Here is a 19815-nt window from a genome sequence, read left to right on the forward strand (position 1 = left end):
CCCATCTACCTCATCCCCATATTGTCATCTTATGCTCTTTTGATCCCCAGTATCTCTACTTGCACATCCTTCACTCCAGTGTTAATGCTAAATTGTAATTATTTCGTCTCTATGGCCTATTTATTACCTTACCTTCCTAATCTTCTACATTTGCACACACTGTACATAGAATAAATCTATTGTGTTATTGACTGTACGTTTGTTTATCCCATGTGTAACTGTTGTTTTTGTCACAATGCTTTGCTTTCGCTTGGCCAGGTCACAGTTGTAAATGAGAACTTGTTCTCAACTGGCCTACCTAGTTAAATAAAAAAAATTAAATAAAAAATTGAGTGGAAAACATTCCCAGAAGTGTGGATGCTGTTATAGCAGCAAAGGGGGGGGGCCAAACTCTATATTAAATGCCCATGATTTTGGAATGAGATGTTCCACAAGCATGTGTCCACATACAGTACATGACCAAAAGTATGTGGACACACTAGGGTCACACACTACTTGTAAATGTATAACTAATTATTAAAAAACATAAAACACCCTCAAACCACCTAAATATTTTTTTTTAAATAACGTGATATATGCTTGTCATATCGCCCAGCCCTAGTTTTGAAGATACTAAAGTATTAGACAGCCAACAAGACCCTCATATGAAGTGCCTGTCTGTTCGTCCGTCTATCTATCTATCACTGCAGTAAGTTCAGTTATAAAATGTGTTGCTAGCTAGCCAGCCTGCTTTCCATTTACCAGTCATAAACAGCTGTCAAAAACGTTAGCTAGCTAGGTTAGCCAGCTGTCAGTTATTGACTTACAGTAATCCAGTGGTAGCTAGCCACTAGCTGTTAACACAACAGCATTCGCTTGCTTACCTTTGCCATTCTGCCAGGCTGTGTACCAAGACAGGCTGAGAAACGACGTGAAGAAAATGATAGCAGTGGCAACCGTTCCATTTCTGAGCCTCATCTCATTTCAGCGATTCTCTCAACGAAGCGCGGGGACCCCGGGGCCGGCGTGCCTCTCTCTCTCGCACTGCCTTCAGGGTTTTTAATCCAGGCAGAGGTGTGTACATACAGTACCTCGCCTCGGGTAGGAACGGGGAGAGGAACGGAGGAGGTTTGAGAAGCTTGGCTAGCTTTAAAGGTGGCTGATGTCTTTCCTAATCGTTCCCGGTCTGTCGCAATGAGTCCACACTCACAGTGTAGTCTCGGTGAGTGAGTGACTTGTCGAGCTATCGTTCCCTCTCGCTTGAGGGTGGTCAGTCACGAGGCAACCCTTCCTACACCGAGGCTTCTGCGCGTTCTACAATCTGAATCTCCCCGTGATGTGAGCATGGTCGGGCGGTATGCTTATTCACCTCCACTCTGGCAGTCCAAATGATGGAGAAACGGAAGATTAAAGATCCTGAACCTTAGTGTTGACGATACGCCTCCTTGAACTTCTGCACTCTGGTGATTCTGGGGATGGCAAGAGTAAGCAGAATCAACTGGTTTGAAACGAAGAGAACATCTGCATTCATCTAGATATCGTTCTTTTCCACTTATCAAAGTTAACAAGCCGCAAACACTGAAGAAAAAAACTAACGTTATCTCGTTACTGTAGCTGGCACATTTAGAAGCTAGAGGGTAAGAGTTAAGGCTAGTCCTTTCTAGGAACCAGACCAATATGTGGTGGCTGGGCTTCTCCATAGACCTTAACTAGTATCGTATTTACATTTGAGTCATTTAGAAGGCGCTCTTATCCAAGATGAGGTTAAATAGATTCATTAAGACACTGACTTAGTTACACCTACACTAGCGGCTGGTAGGCTAATACATAGCTAGCTAAGTTACCTGTCTGATAAGACCCCCACGCTGGTTATACTATTAACGCTTCTTGAACATGAAATGGTTAGCTAACGTTAGCTACGTGATACATAGCTAAATGGCAGTTTAACAATTAAAAGCGACGTTTGCTACACTTACCCTCTGGTACACTGTTGCAGTCTGAAATATGTGTATACTCGAAGTTGACCAAATTCGTGTTTTGTCACGAATAATCATTGGTTAGGGGGGAAACTCCTTTATCTGCAAAACATTCTGTCAGGCGACGCCAACCGTCTGCCAATGCACGAGGCGCCGCCCACTCGAGGCGCCGTTTGTTGCGGAGTATCAACACACCGCTAACTAGCGCAGCACAGAATTCATGGGATGCGCGAGTAAAACACACGCCTCTCTTCAGCATCAAAATGTGAAAATATACCGTTGGTCAAAAAAACGCTACATTTTTTATAACTAAATATATGAAGCACTACTTCAGGACTGATAGGTCCAGCATTTATTTTGTGGACTATCATTTTATGCCTAAAGAGCGCCACCTTGCGTTCATACGATCATTCTACAGCTGCTAGAGAAATATGCATAATTATGCAGAGCATACCTAAATTAAGTGACCTAATGATAAAAAAAAAATAGAACACCATCAGCTTTACTGGTAGAAAACACATAAGCACCAAGACACACAATGCTTCAAAAATACAGCGAGTGAAAGACTGAAGACATTTCAATTATTTGACCAAATCATTTGTATTATGTTCCCAACATTGCATGTACACAGTTTTACAATCTATAACAATGTATCATTAATTAAACTTCTGCTTTAGATCATGCACAATGTCATTGACAATTACATTTTAAAAGCTGTTTTCTTCAGACTCAGCATAAAATAGAAATGTGACTTGACAGTATGCGGCACTCAACAACATTCAATATCAAAGTCAAGATCTATTGTCCACCAGATGAGTCTACTTTAAGTGGATTGTTGATTTGTCATTGTCTAGCTGTTGAACAGAAGATGGTGAAAAAGCTTGGTGGTAGCATTGGAAAAACATGTTCAAAGCAAATAAATCATTCTGTACATTCAACATCTTTACATAAATAGGAACAATGTCCAGTGTCTGCTTATAGGCATCTATAGCTACTTGTCTTTATATTCACATTCTGTAGATGCTTTCCCTTGAACTGTGGAAGCACTTTAATCAGTTAATGCAAACTGGTTGATATGGGGGACATCTTACATTTAGTTGTTACCTCTACATGCACCATGGTTAGACCACACACACTCAGCCTAGAGAAGATCTAGAACTGAACACCCCCACATTTCTCTTCAAAATATTCCAGAACTAGAGCTTTTAGATCCTACCTTTCTGTTATGTGTTTGAGTGGTGATGAATATGGTCAGAGGACAGCTGTTGTGGCACATAGAGATGCTAACACCCTGTCTTGTATTGGTACACATGTGTCATATTTGGCACTGTGCCGTAAATGAATATAAAATGTGGATGAAGTTCCTCTCAGTAGGGTGTGGCTTTGAAGTAGTCTTCCAGGGGGATGAGCGACACCCCGCCAACCCAATCCTGGAGCCAGACCTGTTTGATCTCCAGCTTCATAAAGAACCAGTTGTGTCCCACTGGCCATTTCCTCATCACAGGGTGTCTGGGGGGAGAGGACAAAAGACAGCATTATACACACACTAAACAAGCAGGATATGTGTAGTCCCCGACTTCCTTACTGGCGAGAGACAATTGGACAGCCAAACACACACAGAACATGTTCAGGGAGGACGAGTGATTAACATGCACACACCTAGAGAACATGGCCTCCTGGGCAAACTCCACCTCCTCTGGGCCCACTTCCACCATCTTGCCTGTCAGGGTCAGTCTGGCACAGCGTGGGTCCTCAGGATCATACACCTGCTGCCTGTGGGAACAGAGCACAATGTGTAACCGTCACACACAGCAAGACTTGAAATGTGCCACTTCAACCTAGCACTGGGTGGGGACCCAAGATTACCCACCCAAGAAAAGGAGGTGGGTGACACTCAGTCCTACCTGCAGAAGTCTCCCTCTGCCTCTGAAAAGGTGAGGGAGGCGAATGGGAAGCTTCTCAGGTCTGCTACAGAGTTGTCCATCTGAGTGACGTAGAAGTAGACAACTCCTGTACTGTTGTCCATTGGGCCATCACTGACTGAGAATATATTCCCGAAAGGAAGGCCCTTAATCTGAGGATACAAAATAAAGTTTTTATTCACCGGACGTGCTTGTTGCACCCTCGACAACTACTATGATTATTATTATTTGACCATGCTGGTCATTTATGAACATTTTAACATCTTGACCATGTTCTGTTATAATATCCACCCTGCACAGCCAGAAGAGGACTGGCCACCGCTCATAGCCTGGTTCCTCTCTAGGTTTCTTCCTAGGTTTTTGGCCTTTCTAGGGAGTTTTTCCTAGGGAGTTTTTCCTAGCCACAGTGCTTCTTTCACATGCATTGTTTGCTGTTTGGGGTTTTAGGCTGGGTTTCTGTACAGCACTTTGAGATATCAGCTGATGTACGAAGGGCTATATAAATAAATTTGATTTGATTTACACAGGTACATACATACAGGCTTCAGACTACCTGGCTGTGGTCTGAAAACAAGGCTTAATAGTACATTGAGTGCTAACGTGCTTCATGGAGCAATTGCAATGCTGAGGAGAGGGCACTTTAAGTAGGTCTACAAGCTTTACTGTACCTTGTCTTGAGTGGAAATGGTGGCGAGATGTCCCCAGTCGCTGTAGTGGGCCATGTATCTGGCGGTTCTCGCCGTCTCCTGATGCGGGGGAGGTGAGGGGGCACTGGCGGGCGCTTTCACCCCCTCCATCCGATAGGAGAACACCCTGGACGCAGATGACACGGGCGCTGCATCCTCCTTTTTCGATTTGACGGTTTCTTTGGGCTTCTCCGCACCATTTCGTAACACGGAGGGCGGGTATGCCTGTTTCCACAGCCCGCTGTTGTCCACTAGCAAAGCGGGGGCGACCTCCTCCTCGGAAACGGCGTCCAGCTCTCCCTCCACCACGACATCGTTGGAGGCGACAGCCCAAGATACTGAGTTTCTGAGAGTGTAGCTCTCACAAAGGCACAGTAGCGCGGCAAATAATGCCAGGGAAAGATGATGTGACTTCATCAAACTGCTGGATATCTACTTTCCTTCTCCAGTTTGTCCTTCAGTCTATGTTTGTGTTTACTGACTCACGTGTGTCTGTGGTGTTTTCATAACACAAGGAGAGGAATGGGCGGAGCCACAAGTTACAAAATTGGTAGACGAGAATTGCCACAGCGCCACCCTCTGGCACGCCAAGGAATAACAGGGTGAATGTTGCCCTCCTTTCTGGATTGAGAAATTCTCTCAGGCCAGAACTATTACTATCCTACTCCCCCTCTATGGTATTTTGCAATAGACATTGAACAAGAGTCATACATGCTGCTTTAAATTTGGTTTGGCAAATTTCATATTTCTGTGCATTGACAGAAAACATTTGTAATTTTATTATTCATCATAAACAATTAGAGATAAATAGTTAGAACAACACTGGGGCATTTAGTCACATACATAAGCATTTATTAATTTCATAAATATCTTATACATTATTTATTTCTGAGATATAATTAAAATATTATTCAAACAATATATCAATAATATTTTTCCCATCTCTAACATAAGCCCAGTGTTTGGGACAAAATATGTTTGGATCAAAACCAAGAGAGACAGAAAACTTAAGAATTCAAAGATAGTGAACCATTCTACATCATGGTCATCCCATACGCAAACATACAATACAAAAAAAAATCACAGACAAAGAAAGCCTGTACATTCAAGGGAAGCAGATTTTACAGCTTACCTATACCTTTTGCTTCCAAGGTCAATTCAATTCCACTTCAATGAACTCAACATCTCACTTTGTCCTTCACTCGCTCTACATTCCCATCACTACTGTTGTTGCTGTTTCTCTCCCTCTGTCTTGCTCCGTCTCTACCACTCTCACAACTTGCAATTGAGTCATTTTAGCAGACACTCTTGTCTATAGCAACTAACAATAAGTGCATTAAAATAAGGAACTCCCCCTCTCTTTCTGTATCTCTCCCTATCTCTATATTCCCCCCCCTCCACCTAACGCTCCCTCTCTCTCTCCTTATCCCTCTCCCCTTCTCTTTCTTTCTTTCTTTCTTTCTTTCTTTCTTTCTTTCTTTCTTTCTTTCTTTCTTTCTTTCTTTCTTTCTTTCTTTCTTTCTTTCTTTCTTTCTTTCTTTCTTTCTTTCTTTCTTTCTTTCTTTCTTTCTTTCTTTCTCATTCTATCAGTCCATGGTCTTGTCATTCCAGGCCATTGACTTCCTCTTGGCCAATTCCATCCAAGATGGCTGCCCCCCGCTGTCAGAGATGGTCTGCAGGGGGGATGATGACGAAGGTGATGATGAAGGAGATGACGACGTTGCCATGTTCTTTCTCAGCCATTTGTGCTCTCTGTCTGCAAGCCTGCCTACCACTTTGGTTGGGTTTGATTCTGAGAGAGGAAGATAAGGTAATGACCATAGAAATTAACAAGATCTTAACTATGCACAACCGTAGCAACATTTATAAAATGTTGTAACTATAACATATAATTCAGTCGTTTTTTCAACCTATCCAATTTAATTAACATCTCTGTACCTGGCCTCCCATCAAGTTTAGCGACTTTAGTGTCTCTGTGAGTGGGTGGCGTTTTGGAAGGAGCAGCAGATTCAGCTGTGGGCTGAGACTCAGGTGGGGTCCTCGTTCTCCTTAGCTCCACCTGTATGGGGGAGGAGAGTAAGAGTGAAATTAAACTCTGTTTGATTGACACCTCTGTTGTCAGATGATGTGTGAGAGAAGTGGTTACCTTGCTCCCAGCAAGAGGCGTCCACTCCGCCCGTTTCTCCAGAAAGGCTGCCCTCCCTCCCACAGTCCCTGGCCTGTCCCGGTCCACCCACTTCTCTGTTGGCACAGCCGCCTCCTCACTCTTCTCACTCCTCTCACCTCTCCCTAGTGCTGGGACTGTGGCTTGGACTGGGGCTGCGGTTGTTGTTGGGGCTAAGGCTGGTTTGGGCTGAGGAGTAGGGTTGGGACCTCGTGTGCTCCAGGGGCGCTGGCTGGGTGTGGAGCTTGGGCTTGAAGAGAGGGAAGACGAGGCCAGGGGCTGAGTGGAAGTGGCACCCATTGGGACAGATCGTAGTGTGGCTTGGGCTTGGGTCTGTGGAGTGGAGCGCAGGGGGTGCTGGGTTGCTCGTAGGTTGGATGGTGAGGTCACCCGAGACACAGAACTTAGGGTAGATTGTGCTAGCGGTTGAGGGGCGGTGGTTGGTTGTGCTGCCCGAGTATTGGTTTGGTTTGACACATGTGTTGATGGTTTTGTGTTCTGTGTTGATGGTTGGGTCACTGTCTGTGGTTGTGTTGTGTTCTGTGTCTGTGGTGTTTTGTCAGTCTGCTGTTGTTTTGTGGTCTGTGTGGGTGTTTGTGCGGCTGTCTGTGGTGGTTGTGCTGAATTATGTGACTGCAGTAGTTTAGCAGTCAGGGGTTGCATTGGGGTCTGTGATTGTGGTTGTGCTGCGGTCTGAGCCTGTGGTGGCATTGTCGTCTGTGTCTGTGGTTGTGTTGCATTCTGTCTCTGAGTTTGTGTCATGATCTGAGCCAGTGACGACGTCTGTGGTTGTGTTGTAGTCTGACATTGCGGTTGAGTTGGGGACTGCATGCCGGTGAACTCTCTGGGTAGACTGCTGGTGAAGAGCTGCTGGAGGCCCCTGGTCTTCCCCCATGCCATGCTCATCCAGGATACGGTAGCCTTGGGGGGTGCCTGGGGGCCAGTCGTGGGGTCTTGAGTGGCTGAAGAGGTAGTGTGGGCTTCCATGGCTGGGACAGGGGTAGTTTGGACCACCTTAGGGATAGCTGGGGTGGTTTGGGCCTCTTTAGTGAGAGGTGAGGGGGTAGGCTGGGCTGAGGTTACTGTAGACATGGGGTTAGACACATTCACATGATGACACATAGTACTGTCATGGTGTTACAACAAGCACAACATTCCCTCTGAGAAATAAGTCTTTATCATTCTGGTGTAACCTGTCATTTTTATTCTAGTGTAGCATATCTCCTTCATTGGTTAACGCTCTTGATAACATAGAGATTATATATTCTGTATAAGTGTAGCTTGGAGACAAAGTCCAGCACTGACATCCCTATCCAGTAAATGCATGACATACTGTATATTATGTTCATTATTTACCCACATGGCTGAATATTCATCCTTTTCAGAGAGGGAGTCTCACCTGCTTCTCTGAGGGAGCCAGCTCTCCCCCTCGGTGAAGACAGTGTTGTTGGGGCATCCCAGGTGTTTGTATGGAGCTTTTTGGGCATTGAGTTGGTTGGCGGGGTGTCCTGTAGCTCCTCAAGCCCGGTGGGTTTTGAGGAAAGGGTGTAAGGGGTAAGAGGGAGAGCACCCACCTCCTGACTTTGACGGTTAATCTTAAGATCTGATTGGCTGGTGGCTGACTCCGCCCGGACCCTCAGAGAGAGATAGGTGGAGCGAAGCTTCACGCCAAATGCCGATTTCCCCTCTTCCTCCTCTTCCTGTGCCTCCTCCTTTGCTTCCACTGCCTCCTCCACTCCCTCCCTGCTCTCCTCCTCCACCTCCTCGCCTTCCGAGACTTTCTCCCCGATATCGTTGGTAGTCAACTCCTCTTCTTTGGGCTTGGCTCCCTCTTGCCTGCCCCCATGCTGCTCCTGCCCCCTCTGGCTGACGTTTGAGGAGATCAACTTCACCTCTGTCCCCTTCTCCCTCCCCTCCCTCTTCGCCCCAGCCCCAGCCTGCTCCACCACTCCCAAGAAACCACCACTTCCCGTCCTGGGTCTCTCCCGCTCCCTGGCAGAGTTGATGGAGAAGCGGAAGGATCCAGAGACTGGACTTGGCTCTGTCTGACCTGCGTCCTCCTGCCCAGCAGGTGGCTCTGTGGTACCCTGACCAGCAGCCAAAGCCTCTGGTTTCCACCTCAGAGAGGATGTTCTGAGATCCACCACCGAGGCCAGGCTAGCTGCGGGCTGGGCGGCCGGGACTGGGTTTTCTTTGGGGCTACCCTCGGTGCTGGTGGTTGAATCTTTCACACCACTTTTGCTCAGGACGTCCCTCTTGGTTTGGGACGGGGCTGAGGGCTTGGGGTCTCCCAGGGACAGTTTCAGGGTCTGCTGTTGTGAAGTGTATCTCAGGTCCTGTACTGTGGTCACAGAGGAGGACTGTGGCTGTTTGCCTGGCACAATTTCCACTGGTCTCAGAGCAACCCAAGGATGGGGCTGCTCCTGTGGAGAGGGCTTGCAGCGCAGGGTTGGGGTGGAGGTGGAGGTTTTTGGGCACCCCTCAGCCTCTATGGGACCAGACTTAAGGGATGTCAGCTCTGGGGGTGCAGTGGGGGTGGTCAATCCCCCTTGCTCCAACTTTTGGATCAGGGTAGAGTGAGAACGTAAACGTGTTTTACCCCCGGTAATAGCAGGCCCGTCCTCTTCCTCCTCTGTCAAGGGCCGATCAAAGTTGTTAAGACTCTCTGAGCGTGGTCTCGATTCAGTCTGAAGAGAGCGAAAGAGAGAGAGAGAGAAAGAAAGAGCAAGACAGAGAGACAGACAGAGAGACAGACAGATAATTGAGCAATAGTGTATCCAGTATTTTGATCTTTCCTGAGCCTTCCTCTATGTGTGAGTTCCAGAGGCAGGGGCCCCATGTGTAGTTGGTATGCCCAGGCAGGACTCACCATGGTCAGCCTTTTGTTCTTGGCACTGGCCCTCTGGTTCCTGGGCTTGATGGACATACGGTGGCGGGCGGCAGAGTTATCCAGGGAGGGGGTGAACTGGGCTGGGGTGCTGAAATCCAAGGCAGGAGAGGCAGGGGAGAAGGCAGAGAGGGGGGCAGATGGGGTGGGGTGCACAAAACTGGTAAGAGGAGGTTTGGGCATGGGAGAGAGGGGATGGGACAAGGGTTGGGAGGTGGCCTATGAACAAAGAAAACACAGAATAAAGATTTGGATCTATAACGACTCATAGTTGATATCAAGTGATATAGTGACTGACCCGCAAACAGGAATCGGTATTACCTGCTCTTCCTCCTCACTTCCTGTTCCTGCTAAACTCAGAGAGCTATGGTGCCTGGGCGGGGCAGGGAACTGTGGAGGAATGGGGAAGGGTTTGGTTGACACACAATGGCTGATGAGGAATGCAAAGTTCAACTATTGGCACTGCTGGAATGCAAACATACAGTTACATACCGACTCATTGAGAGAAAATGGAGGTATGGAGGGTTTTATGCAGGAGTTTGTTGAGGGTGGAGGTTGGAGAGAGTATGAAGACAGTACCTGAGGATGCGGTGCACAAAGTCTCACCTTGTAAGATGCCCCCCGGGGGTGTCTGTTGTCACCCATGGAGATTTCGGGAGGGCTGTGGGGCAGACCATCGTCCTCTGAGCTGCCCCCCAGGTCCTCTGGACGTTTGATTGGCAGGACCATTGGGGACGGACCTAGACGCATGTTCTGCTGCTGGAGCTTCATCTGGCCAATCAGAAATAATATAGAAACCTACCTTGAGATCTGCTTGGCAACCCATTGACGTCAATTCCTGATTTACACAGAAAGACGAGGGTTCATGAGGTGTGGGATTCCTTTTGAATGGGGGTTGGGCCTTTAAATGCACATGCATGTGTCTAGATCCAGGGTACACCACGGAAAGAAGACTCACCTGGAGTTCTTTGATCCTGCCTTGGACGTTCTCCTGGGATAGAACCCTGGGCTGCTCCGGATTAGACAGATCCTGGTCGGCCAAGAAGATACTGTCATGTGACAACGCCCGTGATCCCAACACGCCTGAACACCTGGTAGAGGACAGAGGGAGGAGGGAATATGAATGCCATGGAATCAATCATACATTTGTAAATATACACACACACACATGCACGCACGAACACACGCACGCACGCACGCACGCAAGCACGCGCACACACACACACACACACACACACACACACACACACACACACACACACACACACACACACACACACACACACACACACACACACACACACACACACACACACACACACACTTACAGATGCTCAGCTGAGCCCAGCCCCTCCGCCTCAGTGACATCACCAGTAGACTGGCTGAGTTTGGTCTCTCTTTTGGATCTCCCAAACAGACGTGTCTTCAGGGTCTTCAGCTTGGACTTCCTCTTTCCTGGAGGATACAGGCCTTGGTCATGACGCACGCATACAGATGCATTCTCATTGATACTCATCCATGCTTTTATCACTACAGATACAGACACACTGTCTACACTCATGCAGACACACACTCTGACTCGCCCACTCCAATACAGATAACGTAACAGATACAGACACACTCTCACACACACTAACATGTGCCTAGTTAGATACACTCTACTCACACTCCTACACACACACTCAGTCCAACCCACTCGAATAGATGTTTATAACAGAGATAGATACACATGTACACTAACTGAGCTTTTACATGCTTTCTGAACATTATCCAAGTTTTCCAGTGCCTCACCTCCTGTAAGGTCATCAGCGCTGCCCTCCGCATCTCCTGCAAAAGACTCCATCGCTCTTTCCTTTCAACAACTGCAGGAGGAATATATATAGAGAGAAAGAAAGGGATCAATAGAGAAAACAAGGAAACAGAGAGACAGACAAACCAACAAATGGAAGCAGAGATAGCCAGAGAAGCCAGCAGTCAGAGAAGAAAGAGCGACGCGGAGATGTTGTAACATACAGAATGTCCTTTCTACCATGGAGTGAATGCTCAGACTCAGTACTCTCTGGCCATGCTTTAGTCTCTGTGAACACGCTTCTATGCTGCACATGTATGAGTCTGGTAGAACACACCCAAACAGGACACTATCTCTCACTCCACCTGAGCGCAAAGGTTTATTGGCACTTAGACTTTACCTTCAGCTAGTCAGGAAGGTGGGGTGAAAACACAGTCTACTTCTCCACACCTGGATGAATCACTGTTTATAACGTATAGCAGATGGACAAATGGTTAATGGAACTCTAATAGATGGGGATGGAAAAATCTGTTAAGTTAACACACACAGGTGCACACACACAAAACCCACCACACGTACAAGTGCAAACACACACACACACACACACACACACACACACACACACACACACACACACACACACACACACACACACACACACACACACACACACACACACACACACACACACACACACACACACACACACACACACACGCAGGCACACAGACAGACACACATGTGTCAGTGAAGTACACTCTGTGATGACCCAGGTAACACACCCTCTATGTTGGTATTAGAGGCCTATAACCTGGCTCTCTAGTGAAGTATTGAAGTCTACACAGTGTGAGCTGCTGGTCGATGGCCAGAGGCTGATAAGACAGACAGCATGAAGCTATGAAGCAACATGCAAAGTTCAAACTGCTCCTGAGTCCCCATTGAGACTCAGGGAGTCTTCATGAGCTCAGTTGACCTATGGGTCAAGTTGAAAAACACTACTGTTGCATAGTCAAAGGAGAGGCTACGGGGGAGGCTATGTCCCAAATATAACACTGAATATGCTTTATAGAATAGGTTGATATTCAATATTGTCACAGACCGCCAATGTAACAGCTGCTGCCTGCATACACTGTGTAAAATGGAGTTTGATTAAAAAGTGGAACAACTCGCTATACCACAAGGCCCCTGAGAAATATGGTCAAAAGAAACCATACAGATCCTCAGAGAGCCGTCTAATGAGCCCAAGGAAAGCAGCACCAGAAAATCAAGATAATCTGCAGGATTATTGACATTGCATAGAGATCCCTACGATTTCACAGCCCCACAATTCCACAACAGTAGATGAATCACCAACGTTCAACGTCCCAGACCCAGCGACACAAAACTTAGCTGAGATACATTGATCATACAAGCACACAGACACAGACTCACGCACAGTCGTACACACACCCACACATAGAATATAGGCTAGTATTTGAACTCATGATGTACATAATGTACTGTATACTGTACACTGTAGACATGCTGTACCTTGGCTATTAGACACGGTAAGCCAAAGTCAATTTGAAGGGGCAACATAAACCCATTCTCAAATATAAGTGCATTTAATAATGCATCTCTATCTAAAAGTACTTATCCTTGAAATAATGTTACATTGTTATACCAAATCTCCTCAGGGACTAACATTCCTGTGTTTACTTACCCAGTTCTACCAGACTCCCTTACTGCACTGTATCTATCCCTCCCTCTCTCCTTCTCTTCCTTCTCTCCTCTACTCTCTCCCACAGCGTTGTGTTCTCACCCTCAGCAGAGGCTTTGTCCTTCTTTAAAGCCTCAGGCTGCGGTGCTCCACACCTGCAGATAGAGAGAGGGAGAGACTGAGAATAAGGACGGAGTGAAAGGAGAGAGCGAGTAAAAGAGAGAGAGAGTAAGAGAAAGAATAAAGACAGAGAGAAAGGCAGGGACAGAGAAGGTCAAGCTATGCCGAGGGCAGCATATGCAGAAAGGGAGACAAGAGGACAGAGCGGGGGGAGAGAGAGTGAGAGAGAGAGAATGAGAGAGAGAATGAGAGAGAGAGAGAGAGAGAGAGAGAGAGAGAGAGAGAGAGAGAGAGAGAGTGACCGAGAGAGCAAGAGAGAAGCCAGAGACTATTACATTAGTAGCACACTGTGGCCCACTGCGCTAAGCTCCTTATGAAACACTAACCTGATTTTAGGCCCAGAAATGAGGAGAGGGAGAAAAAAATAAAGCTGCAGACGGAAATAGTACATTTACACATTACCACCACAAGACCACAATGCACTGGGGTTGGCTGGGCCAACCGTAGACAGACACAGGGGTGTGATTTGAAGAAAAATAGAGTGTGTGTGTGTGTGTGTGTGTGTGTGTGTGTGTGTGTGTGTGTGTGTGTGTGTGTGTGTGTGTGTGTGTGTGTGTGTGTGTGTGTGTGTGTGTGTGTGTGTGTGTGTGTGTTGTTAAAGGCTTCAGGGAAGCCCTGTGCTGTTAACAGTTAACAATGAGAAGCTTTCAGCTGAGTTTAAAGTTCCCTCCTTGGGCTAGCGTCATCAACACCTGGAGCCCGTACTTTTCCACTTCATTTGCCAAGGGCTATTGACTTAACTTCTACAGGTGCATCAATTTAAAATGAACTCCAATTGAGCCTGTAGGAGATTTAACCTACTGAACTGTTGTCATAGCTAGGACAATAAATAGAGGCGCTGGGGATTTGCATGTCCACGCGTCAATCGCTCAGAGCTTTTGCATGATCTTTCAGACCTGATAAAACAGTTTAGTTATTTACAGTTACAGTAAGCACAGTCCATATCAGTGTTGTGGCCAAGCCTCTGTGTTGGGAGGAGAGAAGAGGGGAGGTCCACCCTATGTTGCCTCAGCCCTATGTTCCCCCAACCTATGTTCCCTCAGCCCTATGATCCCTCAGCCCTATGTTCCCTCAGACCTATGTTCCCCCAACCTATGTTCCCTCAACCCTATGTTCCCTCAGCCCTATGTTCCCTCAGACCTATGTTCCCTCAGCCCTATGATCCCTCAGCCCTATGTTCCCTCAGACCTATGTTCCCCCAACCTATGTTCCCTCAGCCCTATGTTCCCTCAGACCTATGTTCCCTCAGACCTATGTTCCCTCAGACCTATGTTCCCTCAGCCCTATGATCCCTCAGCCCTATGATCCCTCAGCCCTATGATCCCTCAGCCCTATGTTCCCTCAGACCTATGTTCCCTCAGCCCTATGTTCCCTCAGCCCTATGATCCCTCAGCCCTATGTTCCCTCAGACCTATGTTCCCTCAACCTATGTTCCCTCAGCCCTATGTTCCCTCAGCCCTATGATCCCTCAGCCATATGTTCCCTCAGACCTATGTTCCCCCAACCTATGTTCCCTCAGCCCTATGTTCCCTCAGCCCTATGTTCCCTCAGCCCTATGTTTTTCTAATTTGGCACACAGAAACTTGAGGCCATGAGTAAAAAACGTAGTAAAAAATAATGGCACCAATTGGCCTATAGTTGGCACTGTTATAAGGTGTCTCACTTAAACCCTCATATCTGCCACACTGTTTGACCTAGAGACTTGAAACGTTGTATGTACAGTTGAAGTCAGAAGTTTACATACACCTTAGCCAAATACATTTAAACTCAGTTTTTCACAATTCCTGACATTTAATCCTAGTAAAAATTCCATGTCTTAGGTCAGTCAGGATCACCACTTTATTTTAAGAATGTGAAATGTCAGAATAATAGTAGAGAGAATGATTTATTTCAGCTTTTATTTCTTTCATCACATTCCCAGTGGGTCAGAAGTTTACATACGCTTCCGACTTCAACTGTAGGTGTCTTCCCTCATGCTGAACAAATTTGCCCCAAGGACCGATAAGGTACGTGAGGATAGATTTCCCTCCATCTTTTGGAAAACTTCTCATGAACCATAAGTACAAATAACACAAAATTCAGTATGTACAGTTGTCCCATGGTACATCTCTTAACTCAGTTTAATTTACGTGTCCATTGAAATCCTTTGTAAATCCTCTCCACAATGGCCTATCAACTTGAAACATTTTAGGGTCATCAGCGACATTACCATGATGAACCATGTTACGTTTGGCATTGATATCTTAAAAAATAAGGAAACTATTAAGCATTCACTATTTTGACTATGTAAAGCTAACACTTAAAATAATCATAACAAGCTTCTTCTCATGGACTAAAAGTCAGATTCACTCCAAGTTTGGACTCATCACAATAGTCTCTAAAGTGTTTGTGAAAATAACAGTGATGTATTCAAAGCTAAAAATATGCAAAAAATACTTTAAAAATCTTCCTTACATGAACCATAGGACCAAATGACACCAAATCTGGAATGTAGGCACATGATATGTGTCTTAACTTAGTTTAAGAAAATCTAAGGGATTGGTCAGATGGCTGAGTTACTGACAAATCAAAAATCAGATTTTACATGTCTATTTATACCACTGTGAATCCACTTTACAGTGGCCTATCAACTTGGCACTTGTCAACACTATCATGGATGTCCATAAGATTAACCACACTGAATTTGGTATTGATATCTCAAAAAACAAGCTATTAGCAACTAATTCTTTGCATATGTAATGCTAATGCTCATAATCATCTGTGATCATCTTCTCCTCATTAACCATACGTCAGATTCACTACAGATTTTGTATTTAGACTCAATTCAGCATTCTTTAATGGTTTTGAGAAGAAATAGTTGCTTTATTCAAATATGTCCGCACTGTACCTATAGATGCACTTTAGCACATATGATATCGATAAAACATACTTTAAAATCTTCTCCTCATGAACCATTAACCAGATTGACTCCAGATTTGGTATTTAGAATTAAAAAAAATATTCTCTAATGAATTCGAGAATGATTCAAAGTCGACCACGCAACATCACTACATAGCACCATATCACACCAGGGCAATAAAAACTGAACTGATCGACATGACAATGATTACCTACTGCATTCAAAGATAACCAACCTACAGCACTAGACTAATCTTCACTTGCGTCATCCTTCTGGTATTGTGAGATAAACATGTTAATGCATTCACCTGATTACACATCAATCAAATCAAAATCAAATCCCCCAAAATATTAGCATAAACATATTTACCAGATGTTATTGCGGGTGTAGCAAAAATGTTTGTGTTCCTAGCCCCAACAGTGCTGTAATACAGTTGAAGTCGGAAGTTTACATACACCTTAGCCAAATACATTTATACTCAGTTTTTCACAATTCCTGACATTTAATCCTAGTAAACATTCCCTGTCTTAGCTCAGTTAGGATTACCACTTTATTTTAAGAATGTGAAATGTCAGAATAATAGTAGAGAGAATAATTAATTTCAGATTTAATTTCTTTCATCACATTCCCAGTGGATCAGAAGTTAACATACACTCAATTAGTATTTGGTAGCATTGCCTTTAAATTGTTTAAACTTGGGTCAAACATTACGGGTAGCCTTCCACAAGCTTCCTACAATAAGTTGGGTGAATTTTGGCCCATTCCTCCTGGCAGAGCTGGTGTAACTGAGTCAGGTTTGTAGGCCTCCTTGCTCGCACATGCCTTTTCAGTTCCGCCCACAAATGTTCTATAGGATTGAGGTCAGGGCTTTGTGATGGCCACTCCAATACCTTTACTTTGTTGTCCTTAAGCCATTTTGGCACAACTTTGGAAGTATGCTTGGGGTCATTGTCCATTTGGAAGACCCATTGCAACCAAGCTTTAACTTCCTGACCGATGTTTTGAGATGTTGCTTCAATATACCCACATACTTTTCCATCCTCGTGATGCCATCTATTTTGTGAGGTGCACCAGTCCCTCTTGCAGCAAAGCACCCCCACAACATGATGTTGCCACCCTCGTGCTTCACGGTTGGGATGGTGTTCTTCGGCTTGCAAGCCTCCCCCTTTTTTCTCCAAACATAACAATGGTCATTATGGCCAAACAGTTCTATTTTTGTTTCATCAGACCAGAGGACATTTGTCCAAAAAGTACGATCTTTGTCCCCATGTGCAGTTGCAAACCGTAGTCTGGCATTTTTTATGGTGGTTTTTCTTCCTTGCTGAGTGAGCTTTCAGGTTATGTCGATATAGGACTCATTTTACTGTGGATATAGATACTTTTGTATCTGTTTCCTCCAGCATCTTCACAAGGTCCTTTGCTGTTGTTCTGGGATTGATTTGCACTTTTCGCACCAAAGTACGTTCATCTCTAGGAGACAGAACGCGTCTCCTTCCTGAGCCGTATGACGGTTGCGTGGTCACATGGTGTTTATACTTGCGTATTATTGTTTGTACCTAGGCTGTCATTGAAAATAAGAATTTGTTCTTAACTGACTTGCCTAGTTAAATAAAGGTAAAAAAAAAAACAATAATAAATTGCTTGTCAGAAGCTTCTAACGCCATGACATAATTTTCTGGAATTTTCCAAGCTGTTTAAAGGCACAGTCAACTTTGTGTATGTAAACTTCTGACCCACTGGAATTGTGATACAGTGTATTATACGTGAAATAATCTGTCTGTAAACAATTGTTTGAAAAATGACTTGTGTCATGCACAAAGTAGATGTCCTTACCGACTTCCCAAAACTATAGTTTGTTAACAATACATTTGTGGAGTGGTTGAAAAACGAGTTTTAATGACGCCAACCTCAACTGTAGCTAACAATGCACAACAATTCACACAAATCTAAAAGTAAAAGAATAGAATTAAGAAAAATATAAATGTATTACGATGAGCAATGTCGGAGTCCAGAGAGTATGTATACAATACCAGTCCAAAGTTTGGACACACCTACTCATTACAGGGTTATTCTTTATTTTACTATTTTCTACATTGTAGAATAATACTGAAGACAACTAAACTATGAAATAACACATATGGAATCATGTAGTAACCAAAAAAGTATTCAACAATGTCACAGTATCTAACGAAGGTGGCGCCCCTCCTCGGTCGGGCGGCGCTCGGCGGTCGTCGTCGCCGGCCTATTAGCTGCCACCGATCGTTGTTTCTGTGACTTTTGGTTTTGTCTGTCTATCTCGCACCTGTTTTGTGTTTGTCATTAGTGGGGGGTTATTTAGTGTGTATTTTCAGTTGGGGTTCTCGTGCGGGATTGTTTATTGTTCACTCTGGACAGTTGCGATTGTAATCTGTTATTTTCTATTATATTGCCGGGCTGCGCCCCGTGCGCTTTTTTTTCCAGTGCGCTTAGTTTGGGAAGGTGTTTTCCCCTGGCAGACTTCGCCACGCGCCTGGTGCCCTACGGCTATTGCGTGTTACTATTATTATTAAAACACAGTTGCTCCGGCCCTCTGTCTCCTGCTCCTGATTCCACATCTCCACTGGTCCTAGACAGCTGTGAAAAACAAATCAAAATATATTTTATATTTGAGATCTTCAAAGTAGCCACCGTTTGCCTTGATGACAGATTTGCACACTCTTGGCTTTCTCTCAACCAGCTTCATAAGTAATGCTTTTCCAACAGTCTTGAAGGAGTTCCCATATATGCTGAGCACTTGCTGGCTACTTTTCCTTCACTCTGCGGTCCAACTCATCCCAAACCATCTCAATTGGGTTGAGGTAGGGTGATTGTGGAGGCCAGGTCATCTGATGCAGCACTCCATCACTCTCCTTCATGGTCAAATAGCCCTTACACAGCCTGGAGGTGTGTTGGGTCATTATCCTGTTGAAAAACAAATGATAGTCCCACTAAACGCAAACCAAATGGGATGGCGTATCACTGCAGAATGGTCTGGTAGCCATGCTGGTTAAGTGTGCCTTGAATTCTAAATAAATTACAGACAGTGTCACCAGCAAAGCACTTCCACACCATCACACCTCCTCCTTGTTTCATGGTGGGAACCACACATGCGGAGATCCTCCATTCACCTACTCTGTGTTTCACAAAGACACGGTTGGAACCAAAAATCTCAAATTTGGATTCATCAGACCAAAGGACAGATTTCCACCAGTCTAATGTCCATTGCTCATGTTTCTTGGCCCAAGCAAGTCTCTTCTTCTTATTGGTGTAATTTAGTTGTGGTTTCTTTGCAGCAATTCGACCATGAAGGCCTGATTCACACAGTCTCCTCTGAACAGTTGATGTTGAGATGTGTCTGTTACTTAAACTCTGTGAAGCATTTATTTGGCCTGCAATCTGAGGTGCAGCCCAAATAACTCTAATGAACTTATCCTCTGCAGCAGAGGTAACTATGGGTCTTCCTTTCCTGTGGCGGTCCTCATGAGAGCCAGTTTCATCATAGTGCTTGATGGTTTTTGCGACTGCACTTGAAGTAACTTTCAATGTTCTTGAAATTCTCTGGATTGACTGACCTTCATGTCTTAAAGTAATGATGGACTGTTGTTTCACTTTGCTT

The 19815-nt window shown here is 45.1% G+C and overlaps 3 protein-coding genes across 10 annotated transcripts in view; all 3 read right to left on the reverse strand.

Moving 5' to 3' along the window:
- The window catches only part of mgat4a (alpha-1,3-mannosyl-glycoprotein 4-beta-N-acetylglucosaminyltransferase A), a 48629-nt gene extending 46615 nt beyond the window's left edge, over positions 1–2014 (reverse strand). The window contains 2 exon segments of the mRNA NM_001173641.1: positions 864–1448; positions 1956–2014. Coding sequence (NP_001167112.1) covers positions 864–957 — 94 coding nt within the window. The 5' untranslated portion in view covers positions 958–1448; positions 1956–2014.
- Positions 2015–2536: 522 nt separating this feature from the next.
- Positions 2537–5054, reverse strand: creg2 (cellular repressor of E1A-stimulated genes 2). Its single transcript, NM_001139858.1, is given in 4 exon segments — positions 2537–3464; positions 3615–3728; positions 3860–4029; positions 4546–5054. Coding segments are annotated over 4 exon segments (861 nt in total). The 5' UTR covers positions 4981–5054; the 3' UTR covers positions 2537–3322.
- Positions 5055–5398: 344 nt separating this feature from the next.
- On the reverse strand, positions 5399–13653 carry cracdla (cracd like a). Of its 8 annotated transcripts, none has more exons than XM_045704582.1 (12): positions 13609–13653; positions 13106–13257; positions 11406–11476; positions 10943–11069; positions 10573–10705; positions 10221–10385; positions 9936–10004; positions 9597–9833; positions 8127–9414; positions 6710–7809; positions 6502–6622; positions 5399–6355 (listed from the first exon to the last, which is right to left on the reverse strand). In XM_045704582.1, the coding sequence occupies exons 3-12, from the start codon at positions 11455–11457 to the stop codon at positions 6150–6152; spliced, it is 3498 nt and encodes a 1165-aa protein (XP_045560538.1). In that variant the 5' UTR covers positions 11458–11476; positions 13106–13257; positions 13609–13653; the 3' UTR covers positions 5399–6149. The 8 variants fall into 8 exon arrangements, with proteins under 8 accessions (XP_045560538.1, XP_014020169.1, XP_014020173.1 ...); XM_014164694.2 differs by lacking the exon at positions 13609–13653 and adding an exon at positions 11804–11865 and having other exon boundaries at positions 13106–13418; XM_014164698.2 differs by lacking the exon at positions 13609–13653 and adding an exon at positions 11804–11865 and having other exon boundaries at positions 13205–13412.
- Positions 13654–19815: the final 6162 nt, after the last annotated feature.

This window comes from Salmo salar, chromosome ssa21 (genome assembly GCF_905237065.1).
Source record: "Salmo salar chromosome ssa21, Ssal_v3.1, whole genome shotgun sequence".
Classification (NCBI taxonomy): domain Eukaryota; kingdom Metazoa; phylum Chordata; class Actinopteri; order Salmoniformes; family Salmonidae; genus Salmo; species Salmo salar.

What these genes read in the sequence shown, in the direction of transcription:
- cracdla (XM_045704582.1), bottom strand. Translation starts at nt 11,457, where the DNA reads ATGGAGTCTTTTGCAGGAGATGCGGAGGGCAGCGCTGATGACCTTACA. An exon ending in CGCTGATGACCTTACAGGAG is followed by an intron (nt 11,070 to 11,405) that starts GTGAGGCACTGG and finishes TGTATCCTCCAG; the next exon opens with GAAAGAGGAAGTCCAAGCTG. An exon ending in GAAGTGAGGAGGAAGAGCAG is followed by an intron (nt 9,834 to 9,935) that starts GTAATACCGATT and finishes CTTTGTTCATAG; the next exon opens with GCCACCTCCCAACCCTTGTC.